Source organism: Calypte anna, chromosome 11 (genome assembly GCF_003957555.1).
Source record: "Calypte anna isolate BGI_N300 chromosome 11, bCalAnn1_v1.p, whole genome shotgun sequence".
In the NCBI taxonomy this organism is placed as follows: domain Eukaryota; kingdom Metazoa; phylum Chordata; class Aves; order Apodiformes; family Trochilidae; genus Calypte; species Calypte anna.
The window spans coordinates 19,344,897-19,358,375 of record NC_044257.1 but is presented as its reverse complement, the minus strand read 5'-3'; the positions used below and the strand labels follow the sequence as shown (position 1 = coordinate 19,358,375).

Sequence of the window (13,479 nt, the reverse complement as noted above, 5' to 3'; positions counted from 1 at the left end):
GATATTAATTTCAGTGACAATATTTAGAAGCTGATTTGCAGCCACTTTGAGTTGAGAAAGACTGTAGTTATTTGGGATGTTTGTTTTGTTAAAATAGAATTAGTTCTCAGTCATAATTTGTACACTCAAACAGAAAGAAACAGGAATCTGCAGCATGCACACAGTGCATCTGCTGCAAGCAAGTGTTCGCAAACTGGATTACTGAGCAGCAATATTTCCCCCATTTTAACCCAATTCTCCTTTTCCTGGCTGAGCCCGAGCAGCAGGCACAGTGCAGGGCAGGGCTCCTGTTAGCCTGGCCATGGCACAGCCTGTGACAGAGAAATTGTTATGGACAGTGGAGCAGGGAGCTCTAGAACTGGGAGGCTTTTCCTCCAAGAGATTTATCTTTTTGCAGCGAGCACTGGGAATGTTTTAGGAAGGTCTTTTAAAAGACCTGTAAGAAAAAGAAAGTGAGAGCCCAGGGGCAGGGCTGCACTGCAGCAGCTGTGCCCAGCACTGCTCGTCCCCTGCTATCAAGTGGTTCAGTGCAGAACCTGGCCAGAAATGCAACAACTCCACTTCTCCCTCGCTTTCCTAGGAAAAAAATAAACGAACCACTACCCAGAATACTTTTCAGTATCAGGCTAAAAGAGCAGGTAATGGTGTGGTTCTTGTGGGGTGCAGCATTTTGCAATACTGAGCTCTTTATCACTGCTGCCATCCAAAACTACTTCTCCTCCAGGCCCTTTTCCTAGAAGTTACAAAGCATGGATGTGTGTGAACCTGTTGTTTGTTTGCCCTTCAAACATTTCTAAAGGTAAGAAATACTGGCTCTTATAAATTTACCTCAATTTACCAGAGACACCCTTGTGTAACCATAAATCACAGAATCATAGAATAATTTGGGTTGGAAGTGACCTGTTAAGTCATGGAGCCCAACCTCCCTGCAGGGAGCAGGGACACCTTCAGCTCTCAGTCAGACTACAGAAATACCAAGGTAACAGCAAGGGCAAGAAAACCTCTCTGTGTCCCTCTTCAAATGAATGCCATTAATATCCCTAAGCATGCAAGTGTTTTAAGGCACATGCAGGCCAGTGTCTCCTCTAGTGTAATGATCTAAAAGATGTAAGCAAGCTTGACAAATATTACAGCCAGTGATGTAAACTGGCTACAGCACAAAAATTAAATACACAAATTTAAAATCTGTTTGGGGGGACAGATCAGTAATTCCTTTGGTAACATTTTAAGTTACAGGAATACTAAGAAACATACTGAATTCTGTGCTCTCTCACAGAGTCTGCAGGCCTGTAGCCAACTCATCTTCCTTTGAACTAATAAATAAGTAAATGGGGTCAAACAATTAAGAATTCAGTTACTGCACCAAATAAACCACTGTGAGTTTTGTGTGGCTCCCAGTTTGGTTTATCAATTGATTCTGAAGCCAGTCACCACACGTACATGTCTCATACCCAAAGGAGATCTCTTGGTCAAATATGCTGCATTTGGCAAAAAAAAAAGTTTAAAGTTCCCAGTAGTTCAAACGTAACTGGTACTGATTTAAAAACTGGGAGCATTTTGCATTTCCTGGGTTTGAGGAATGAATTCCTCCCCAACACGCAGAGATTCCATGTGCAGGGTGTACCCGGGCTGGCTGCTGGAGTGGACACACACACACAGCTTCCCCAGTTCAAGCATTTCTTTTATTTGAGGTTACTTTTCTTTGGACACATAGGAATGGGAATTGTTACAGGTGGCTCTTTCATTTGCAATTTAACAGTGCTTGCAATGACAAATAAATGGTTTAAATGTTGAAATATAAGACTGAATATATTTTAACACAGCCTCAAAATAAAATTTGCTCTCAGAGCAACAACACTCCAGAAAAGCCAAGTGCATGTTATGGCAAGTCTGCAGCCACAGTATTACCAATCAAATGTGCACCAGCATTGCAAGGTGGTGGGTTTTTTCCTTTTTTTATTAATTAAAAAAAAAGAGAGAAAATAAAACTACTACCACATTAGAGCAACTTTGATCACTGTTGAAACTAACCCTCCTGAATCTATTCATTGTTGTCACTGTAACATGTATGGTAGTTGAAAAAAAAAAGTAATTCAGAATTTGTTGCCTGTCCTACAAGCTTTTCTCCTCTAAGAGAGGCAAAATGATATCAAAGAGTTCAGCATAAGGGAGCCCTGGGTCTGGTTTGGACCCAAAAAAGCAAAAAAAAAAAACATCTGAAAGGCAGGAGAAAGGGAAAAAAAAAATACATATAGTCACTACTTGGGACTGAGGGAGTCTTGTCTTCAGGTAACATGTGGAGCCAATCCTGAAATCCTTGTTTATTCTTTCCAAGGAGATCCTTAAATACAACAAGGATTACCAAATTCTCAGATAGAAACAAAGAGGATCCTGATGACTTTTTTGATTTTATTGCTAAGCAAGTCAATTCCCAGACTGGAAAGCTTAGGAGTATGAATGCAAATAAACTGGATGTATTTGTGCTTTTACAAGTTTTTCAGCCACCTCTCCATGAACAGCCAGGACTGTAAAAGGCCAGTAGAGAACTTGCCTTTTTCTCAGAACCTATCCTGCATCCCTTATGATCCTCTTATGTGTAATTTGATTTAATAATCGAGTGTCAAATATGAAACTCACCACAGAGGGCAAGGTTCAGGGGTGTATAAACTTCATATATGAAGTATACTCAGTTATTAAGTTTGTTAATTTCTCTAACATGTCATGCTCTTGATAATACTTCTGCATGTTAATTGGCTTATTTGAACCACTGAACACAGGAGAACAGTTTCAGAACCAAACCAGAAGGACACCATGTGCACAGTTTCCAGCATCAACCCTTGCGTTGCCAAAGGTTTTAAAGGTAAAACCCAGAACTTACAAAGTGGCTGCAAACCTGCTTTCAACACCTCACATGCCAAACTTGGGTTTCTACTTTGCTTCTTCTTGTATTACTGATGTAATGTCAAAAACTTTGCAAAAAAGTTTAGTTTCAAATCAGTATCAATCCACTATTTAGAAATAAAACAAAAAGGAACAAAAAAAAAAAAAGGAAACAAAAAAAAGAAATAAAAAAGAGGGGGGAAAAAAAAAAGAAAGAAAGAAAAAAGACTTATGAAGAAGTCTGAAAACAAGACCGACCTATACCCTGGGTGAGATTGGATGGGTTAAGTGTCTCTGGCACTATTTGTCTTCACTATTGACAGACACTGTCACACAACCCACCACTCGATGCCTGTCTCTGAATGGCGAAGCTAGAATGCAAGTTAAGTGTATTAATAGAGAAAAAAACTAGCATCCCAGCAAATATAATAAAGCAATCCGATTCACCAGTTATTAAACACACTCAGATTCAAGATAGGTAGGTTAATTTAATTTACATTAAGCCCAACAGTGTAAATTCCCCTTACATTTGCATGCTGAACCAAGCAGTGTATCATACTTTGGGTAAATACATCAATCCATCTGGGTCTGTATAAATGACAGCCCTGATTCAATCAACACTCCCATTTGGTATCCAGGTGGAGCTGTTGTTAGTGGCTCACACACCAACTCCATGGGTCTGAGATGAGCCATAAGGGGCTGCAGACAAGCAGATCAGAACTCTAGGACCTCAGCTGCTATCTTCAAGTTCTACCTGTCACCTCCTCAGCTCCCTCCATCAGGACCAGGGCCTGACAGAGAACACTTCCATTTCAAACAGATTCTTTTTTTTTAATCCAAAGAACTCCTCCTGACCTTGGGAAGTCATTGCTGCTGCAGCTGATGTGCCCCAACAAGAATGTTCTGCCCCCCACTGCCTTCCCCTGGGTCACCTCAGGAACAGGGAATTCCCTTGTCTCGAGGAATTCTCAAGCCTTTCTGATGTAAGAACAGCCACTTCATGCAAGAGTTTGCCCTAAAAATCCGTCTCAGAACACTAAAGCAGCTTGTGTGTGACTGAGCAGTTCTCGAAAACTGTGTTTACTGATGAGATTCAGAAGACCAAAAATTAACTTTATTTAGAAAAAAAGAGATGACACAGTATTGCCAGGAGCACTCACTCCTTCAGGTGAGTGCTAACAAGCACTAAAAGGCACTGCACTGGTATCCAGCATCAGGGAGATGCATTTTTAGAGAGCATTAGGACCTGGACTAAATGAACTCTGTAAGAAAGAAAGAAGTATCTGACCCATGACAGCAGCAAACAGTGCAGACAGAAATCCCTGGAAGACATCCTCCTAGGAAATGAGAGGAAGGCAGCTCCCACTGGGAGGGTGGTGGGAAGGGGAAGGGAAAAGCCTACAAAGAAATTGAAGTTTTTACAGGCATTGGAGACCAACTACAAAGAAGAAACTTTTTTTCTTTTTTTTTTTGCTTTTTTTTCCCCTGATAATTTGTTTACAATATGTAATTATAAGCCCAGGATAACAGAATTGCAGCACTGATATCCTTCTTCTGAATTTTCTGGTAATTATTTCTACATCAACAGGAAAACTGACTAATGACACCAGGAAGGATGATAAATTGGCAAAATATTTTCACTAAAATAAAAATTAAGAAGCTTGACTCTAGCTACTCAGAAAATAAACCAAAGCAACTCCAAAAAAAAACCCAAACCAAAACATAACAAAAAAACCCCAACCTAGATATCCATTCTGAGGCTTTCTTAGAATCCTTAGCTTGAGAGTGATGAAAAAGCCTTATCTTGGCAGTGGAAAGCATGGCCCATAGCCCTTAGCACCTGGTCTCTACCCCACAGGTGATGCAAGTGCTTTTATCCATTTAGTAATTAAGAAGCAATCCTTATTTTCACAATTAAAATGACAAAAGCTGCTTATAGCAACCACTTCAGTAACAAACTCTGATCAAAAACCCCAGTAACTCCTGAGTGGGACAAGGAGTTTGTCCCTTTAATTAAAAAGGAGCACAAAAGTGACATGACCACCAAAATGTAAAGCTTCTTTGTTTACCAAACATTTTTCCAGGATAAAATGTGGATGTTTGGGTGTATGATGGAAAAATTCAACACATCACAGATTCATTGTATCCAGATATGAAGAATACAAAGAGAGACCAGAAAAACCTTTCAGTGGCATAAAATCTGTTCTCCTTTTGTTACAGCAGGAACAGTGCTCCTTTTGTGGATAACTGGATTTAGGATAAGAAATGGAAACTATCAGAATGGAAGTGATGAAGGAAATCCCGTCCTGGGGAGACAAAGAAAGATGACTCTGAAAAATGGAGAGCAGCTTGAGAGATCCCAACAAGGGGAAGAAGCTCATTCCAAGATGTGCTCAGACAGGACAAATGGACAGTAAGCTGAGGCTGTAAGGAAGTTTCTGTAACAGCTTTCTTCACAGGGACTCAGAAGGTTTGAACACTCCTGTTAGTGGAGATAAAAGATGAAAATGCTACACTTGTTTAGAGTAAACATCCAAAAATCCTCCTGAATAATCCTCAGAAGGTAAGAACAAGGTACTGAGCTACCAGTGAGAAAGTCATCTTTGAGAAAGGACTGAAAACAGCTTTGTGAATTTTAAGCATTTGAAGCACTTGTTCTGTGTCTCCTCATCAGCACGAAAAAACTGCTCAGCCTTTAAGAACCAACTGGAAGGCATCAGGCATCCCTCCTTGCAACTAGAGCTTAAAAATATCCTGTAGAAGGCATTATTAAAGCTCCAGGCACATTTCTTTCCCATAAGAAATCTCCAGGCACAGCTTACAATGACATTTCTCAGCATGACACCCCCATGCATTTCAAGAGTCTGGAAGATGATTCATATTTAATGTGTTTATGGTACCACACCAGGCAAAATCCTCCTTTTCCTGTCCCTGAACAAAGACATTTGCAGTTCAAATAGCAAGGAGAACAGATTCTAGCAGTAAAACCAGCTCCTTTCTCTCCCTTCTGCTTTCCAGAAGAATAACAGAATTAGAAGCTTGAGACAGCAGCTTAGGATGTGAACATAGCAGCTCAAAATCCTAGAGTTCTATTCAATTATACTTGCCTGTTTGATATCAGGGAGTGGGTAATACCTCTTTTGTCTGGATTACTAAATATGAGATACACATTTATTAACAAATTAATGAAAATCCAATCAGCAACATTCCATTTTAATACTCTTAAAACTGTTCTGTAAATCACAAAACCAATTTCCAAAGGGAAGAACTAGAAATCTGCTCCTGCAAGGTCTTCACTGCTAAAAACAGCCCATCCTGCTCCTCAAAAAAAAACCAGAGAAGTTAACTACATTTCTCATAATTTGATTTATATGGAACAAAAGCCCACAGCAAAGTGACTGACAGAGAAGCCTCAAGTAAGTTGCATTTCAGACAGATCGACTTCCTCTGTGTTCTGGGAAAGCAGAGAACAAACTGTTAACTAATGCAGGAGTAGCAAAAAGCTCTCCCTGCTCTGGAACACTCCCTGTAACACAGCTCTCCCATTATCAAGAGAAATCATATCTGCAATTGGGTTCTACATCCCCTGTGCCAGCAGCAGCTCCAACAAGCCCTTCTCCTGAACCACCAGAGTGAGGGAGATACCTACAACCCCCAGAGACTGGACTAGCATTTCCCAGAGAAGTCAGTCTTTAAGACCAAGTAGGAGCTGACAAAAATTACTATTAAAAAAAAAAAAAAAGGTGAGGGAGAGACTTACCCAAGACAAGGGGAAGATTTCAGATAGAGGAACACAGAGTCATCTTCCCTCCTCACCCTGTCATCTCTACAATGCCAGCTCTTTGAGTGTCCCTGTAGTCTGTACTAAGGACTTGATGGAGTCAAATGAACACTGAAATCTTGGTCTTTTTAATAAGTGACATATACACTACCTCCCAACACCAGAGGGAGGAGCAGGGACTGTTCTGTTTCTGCTCTGTAGCTTTGGAACACAGCAGATGGACCTGTTTTGCAGGTGTTTCTCTAAGATGTATGTCTTTTCTTTCAGGGATGTGGTGCAGGACAGAATAAAGACAAAAACAAACAACCCCCCCGGGATGTTACACCAAAGCTACCTCTGGGACACCATTCAGTGGCCACAAGGCTGAGCCCTCCCTGACACCCATGGGTCTGGCACCCACTGCACAGCCAGGCTGGGGCTGCCCTCGATCCTCCTGGTCATCACAATTATGTGTTTATAAAAGACCAAGAATCAATTGTTCTTGCCCTCACTGTGGTGGAAAGTGACATAAGCAATGAAAACAAAACTAGTGCTTCCTCTGATTGGGGTGGTTTTGTTTGCTTGGTTAAGTTTCTTCCAAGAAATTTTTTAACAACTTGGAGAACTGTAGTTGCTTGCACTTCATACTCTTTGCTTTGTGCTTAACACCCCCAATCCTGGTTTCAATGGCACCCCGACACTTAATTTCTCCTCACAACACTGCTGGAAGGGCTCCAAAGGCACAGCTCAGGAAGCTATTCAAGCCAGCACAAACTGACAGCCCCAGAGAGGAGCTGGCTCCAGCTGCTCCCACTGCTCCTTCCTCCCCACATTCCTCCTCTCCTTGTGCCACCAAAAGCTTCTGTGCAGACCCTGACCCAAGGCACTCTGTAGCTCCCATGTGAAAAGCTCCTCTGGGGCAGCCAAAGCCTTTGTGAAACCCTCTCTGACAGGGATCCTATAGCTGAACAAGCAGGTCTGATTTCAGTGCTAACAAGAAAATCTCAACACTATCTTTAAGATTTTCATTCAAGAAGATCGTGCTGCAGTTTAACCCACACACAGCTAACACATCCTTGGTTTTTTTTAAATGAACGGGGCTGGCTGTTAGCAGATACTAAATACCTGCAGGTAACAGACATTTAGTTCCATTCAAGTTTTTAAGTCGTTTCTGTTAGATATAGAATTAATTAGCAGTTGATGTCTATCTGTGGATTTAGAGTGTAACAGCGTCTGGGGGAAGTTCTTTTGTTCACTTGTTTTTTAAGACACATGCAGGATTTGGCTGCTAATTAGTCTTAGAACCAAACCAATCACTCAGTATTTTGATTTTAGAAATATATGCCCAAATTACTTTTGATTGATACAAAAATATCCAATCCTTCCCATATAACAAATAAAACCATCAAATCCTTTCCATGGCCAAAGTTCCACTGTGCACAGTTAAATCCACAGGTTCTCTCAGAAGAGCTCTGGCAAAACATGAATGGTGAGCAGTGCTGTAAAGTTTCTCTGACAGTTCTACAGTCATCTCAATTTCTGATCAGGATTCCTGCACCATGCAAAACTTGGAAACATTCTCAAAAAAACATTTAATGCATATGAGACAGAATAGTGATGCAGCTATTGGAATCCTCACCTTAAACACATACAGGTTTCTCAAGTAATAATCTAAGGCCAATTAGGAAAGTGGAACATGACCTTGTAAGAAATATGGGGATGAAATTATGCAAAAAAAAGCCTTATCCCATAGAGAGAAATGTATCAATCATGACTATGACCCTGTTCCCTCTAAGGCAAACCTCACAAATCAAAATTTTGCCCTAAAATCCTCACTTTTTTAAGTCTAATGAAGATCAATAGCAGAGCCTTTAGACTGAAGACTAAAATGTGACTGGGAGTAAGACAAAGATAAAAAGGTCATGTCTCTTATATGCTGTCAATTAGAAAGACAACTCACTTAAACTTATCATCTTATAGAAGTGCCATCCTGACATACGTTCTCATGGATGTGAGGTTTTTGTAATACATTACAACAGAGTGCAGTTTCAATACTAATTCCTCAGGCCTCTTAAAGGAAAATACAATCTTTCCTCCTTTTTATAGTTTGGTAAAAGCTCCATGGCCCAAAATGTAATCTCCTAATCCACTTCTTATCCTAGCTAGAATTTGCTGGTTGAGTCAGTCAGCATTCTGCCTTCATTCCAAATTGTTACCTATTACCACTGAAGACAGAGTGCATTCTAGGAGTTCACTGGAGCAGTAACAGAACAGCAAAACAGAGCAGTATATATGAAATACAGCAACTGTTAACACAGAACACCTGATCATTTTGATCACCCACTTTAGTTTACCTAAACTCTCCTAGAATGAACTCTGTTACTTCTCCACCAAGTTTTTTGTTTTGTTTTTTTTTTCCTAACAATCAAAACTTTGCCAGCACTGTTCATGTTGGCCAGAATGTTACAAACCTTAAGAAAGCAAGTGAAGAAATGAGAAGGCTTACCAGCAGCAACTACAGCTGGAGGCGGCGAACCTGCCTCGCCACCACTTGTTTGGCTCATGGATGCTACAGATGTTTCTCTGGAAGGTGGTAACTGCAGCTCCTTTGGGAGAAGGTCATAGACAGATTCTGTTGGACAGAAAAAAAAGATTTAATCAAAAAGGAAAAAACTATGTTTTTGCCTAAAAGATATGAGTGATAATCCAACCTTTTTGGAACCTTTTGAAAAAGTTACATTAAGAGCTTGGAAACTGTAATATCATGGAAGAAAGTTATCCAGAAAACAAAGGAACCACAAAAACATTAAGATACACATTCTGACCAGCAAAACAAAAGGATACAATCTTGTTCAAACAAAGAAACAATTCATGAACTTCCACGGAAACTGAACTCATTTAGAAGAACGGGGCAGAACCACGTGAGAACCAAAGACAAACCTGTTCTCAGAATTGAAACTGTGCAACTGACTTCTAAAGAAAAAGAAACTAATTAAGTACTGCCATCCCCTGAATATCCTATAACATCTTCCCAAGAGTTTCAATTCTTATTATGCAGGATTCCTTATTTCCATTCCTCTTCAGCTTTTTTTTTTTCCCCCAGCCTCAAGCTCCTCTGTACACACAGGCAGCCACTCCACACAAAGCTGTCTCCACACACACCATGGCTGGTGCCACTCTGCTTGGCAGACAGGTCCTTGATGGCACAGACAGGTCCTTGATGGCACCCTGGCAGACCTGTGCAGCTCTGGTGACTGAGGAGGTAACCACCAAGTTACCTCGAGCTAACTACAGCTCCACTCAGCTACAGGCACCTCTTCCAGGGAATACCCCAAAGAGCCACCATTTCCAACACCCCATCTGGAGATGGAAATAACCTCCATGAAAAACTACAAGCAACCAACAACTCTACAGCACAGAGCTTTGTGCAGTTCCTGTGGATGCACAAAGCTCAGTGCAGCTGTGGTCAGACAGTGTGACCTCCAGGAACAGCCAGGTCAGTGTCAGGGTTTCACCCAGTTCCCACGCTGGCACCACGGTGACAAGACAATGTACCAGGAGGGGTCATTGGAAATTCAAATCTGGTTGAACACACGGAGTGTCAGAGTGAGAACCTGATCACTGCACTCCCAGAGAGTGCTCAGCAGATTGGCAGCTCAGTTCTACCCTCTCCTCCCTCAGCCAGGAAGCCCTCCTGTCCAAAGCCCAGGGAAGTGATGGAGCTGCCAGTCTGACTCCTGCTCCCAAGCCACTTCTGCCAGCCAGAGCTCTGTATTTTGCAGGGGTTTGTTATTTGTCATGCAGTGTTCTCAGAAAGCTGCTGTGAACCATGAAATCCCCAGCAGCTTTCAGAGAGGGTGTTTATTTCCACACTGAGTGGCTCCTACAAGCTTGGCCACTGGCAAATCCATCAGGATGTCCAAAACCTCTCTAAATTAAATGTGGCATTTGGAAACCACAAGATGTGGGGTGCATTTATTTTCTGCTGAACTACATACAACTTTTCCTGGAGATGAGTATCTTAACTCAAGAGACCAAAGACTGAAATGTTCAGATTTTATCCCAACAATGAAAAGCACAGACATAGCCAAAGCAAGGCACAGTTATGAGGTGAGTGGATGCTTGGCTCCTTGCCATCCCTGTGTTCCTGCCCCTGCAGCCAGCTCTTTGCACAGCAGCTCCAGGCAGCAATCCCCCCTGCAGGAACATCAGACTCTTCTGGCTGACACTGCCCCTACCACCTACCAGAGCTTAGGAAAATCCAAGCTGACTTCTGTCCAAAAACCAACCATAGGCAGATCACAGAATCATTGGATCATTTTGGCCTGAAAACACCTTTAAGATCACCAAGTCTAACCACTGATGGTGAGTGCTGGGGCAGCTACTGCACTGTAATTACCACCCAAGGTACCTATCAACCTTTCATACAAAAAAATTATGCCTATTCAGCTCTGTTGACATTAAGGGATCTCAGCTCAAAGCTCATCCTGCAACAAGTTATTCCTACCAAGCCACCAAAGGCACCCACGTGCTGCACCCTGCCAGAGGAGAGCAGGCTGCAGCCCCTGAGCAGGAGCAGCAGGACTTCAATCTGCTGCAGCTCTGCTCGTGCTGGGTATTTTTACACCTAAGACACTGAGAAGCAACTCACCAAGGACTTCTGTTACACAAAATGTTCAGTGATGGGCCTCAAAATGAGGGATTGTAACAGAAAACGTGTGTGTGCACGTAAGCAGAGAAACCTTTGGATTTTTATATATATGTTGCATATATATATATATGTACACACATACATATTCCTTTTAGTTGTCTTCCAAGAAATTGCCTTTAAGAAGAGAGTTCCTCATCATTCATGACTCACAGGATATTAGGTGTTGATTACAAAGCCTCATTTCCAGCAGCTCAGGTATCAGGTAAGAGCTTTTCTCTTTGGGTTGGTTGTTGGCTTTTTTTTATGTGTGTGGTTTAAGAAATTTATTTTTAACTCTCAAACATGACGAAGGTTCTGTCAAGTTTGCTGCTGTAAAGGGATGCTCAGATCTGAAACTCCCACAGCATATCTTTTCTCAGGGAACACAGCTTTAGAAGTGATCCACAGCAAGCACAATTACAATCTCAGTGAGTAATTCTAACAATAAGATGGAGGGAGGGAAAAGCTAGAATTAGAACTGAAGCACATTCCCAAGGATCACGAGACCATTAACACCATCCTGAAATTTATGCTTCATTGATAAAAGGACCAAACTATTTGAAACACGGTCTGAAATACCTTTTACCCCAATACACTTGGATATCATACCTGAAACTGAAGATGTGCCCCACACTTGGAGAAGAAACTGCATTTGAGGTGCCACTGAGAGATGTGGAGGAAGAGGAGCACAAAAAGCACCACGAAGGTTCAGCCCTGGCCACCATCACTGTCCTCCCCACTTCTTCCAGGATGGTCTCCTCATGGCTCCCCATAACCTCCCTCCCCTCCCAGCAGTGTGTAAAACACCACCTAAAAACATCCCAAACAGGAGTGAGGGAAAACATGGGAGGACTGCTGGGTAACAGAAGGAGGAAGAGGGAATAAAACCACAGGATTAACACAGCTGACCTGTTGGAGTGGCTCCAGAGGAGGCCACAAACATGATGAGAGGACGGAGGTGGGGACAGGCTGAGGGAGTTGGGGTTGTCCCTCCTGGAGAAGAGAAGGCTCCAGGAAGACCTTATTGCAGCCTTCCAGTACTTACAGGAGCTTACAAGAAAGATGAGGACAAAACTATTTAGCAGGACATGTAGTAACAGGACAAGGGGTAATGGTAAATAACTAAAAGAGGTAAATTTAGACTAGATGTAATGAAGACACTTCTTGTGCTGAGGGTGCTGAGACACTGACCCAGGTTGCCCAGAGAGGTGACAGATGCCCCAGCCCTGGAAACATTCCAGGTCAGGTTGGACAGGGCTGTGAGCAAGCTGGTCCAGTTGCAGATGTCTCTGGTCCCTGCAGGAAGTTGGACTGGGTGATATTTTAAGGTCTCTTCCAACACAAACTATTCCATGAACACATGGCAGAAGTTTAAGGTCAAATCTGAGCTTTAAGAAGAAAAAACTTTTTTCTTCAGAGCAGATACAGCTTTGTAGTCTAAACCACATCTTTAGAGAACTGGATTACTAGGAACTATCACTGAAACACTTCTGAGGAATACGAAATTGCTTGGGTACCTTTAAGAAACCCTGCTGCAACAAATCTGCTCTACACAAATCAGACTTCAAATGAAACTTTGTGTTTTCACCTAAACACAGGCCAATGTTTATATATGCTGCACTATAAATAGCATTAAAGCAAAAACTGACAAATTCCAGAAAGATTAGAGTTGTTGCAAGGAAATGAATTCTTCCCCAGAGGATAAAGCTTCCCTCTACACCTGATATCTCACTTAAATAGCTAAAGCTCCCTCCCCTATTGATCAGCTCACCTCTACTACCCCAATCTGCACATGGCTGCACACACACACTGAGTACATGAAATTTTCTGCTGTAATTTCATGTTTGTTCACATGGAAAACACCCACACACACAAAAAAAAAACCCCACAAACAACAACAAAACAAAACAAAAAAACCCACAACAACACTGTTACGTAAGTGCAGTAAAAAATTTAAAATCAGGGCAAAAATTCAAATCAGCATCATTACATATTTCTACCTAATCAGCAAGAAAAAAAAATATGTTGAAAGAATTCCTGTTTTCAGCAGCCACTGTGTTGGATCAATGAGTCAAGTCTCAGCTTGCTGAAAGAACCAAGTGTCTTCTAACTTACTGCGGATTCCACATCCCCTGGACAAAGATTCTGG

The 13,479-nt window shown here is 41.7% G+C and overlaps 1 protein-coding gene across 3 annotated transcripts in view; it reads right to left on the bottom strand.

Annotated features, from left to right (window-relative positions):
- Positions 1-13,479, bottom strand: part of NFAT5 (nuclear factor of activated T cells 5) — a 57,598-nt gene that overhangs the window by 27,982 nt on the left and 16,137 nt on the right. For 2 of the 3 annotated variants that reach the window (XM_030457608.1, XM_030457609.1), the window contains exon 2: positions 9,147-9,272. In XM_030457608.1, the coding sequence (XP_030313468.1) occupies positions 9,147-9,272 (126 nt within the window). Of the gene's footprint in view, positions 1-9,146; positions 9,273-13,479 lie in introns of those variants that run through there. The other variant, XM_030457610.1, reaches the window with a different exon arrangement.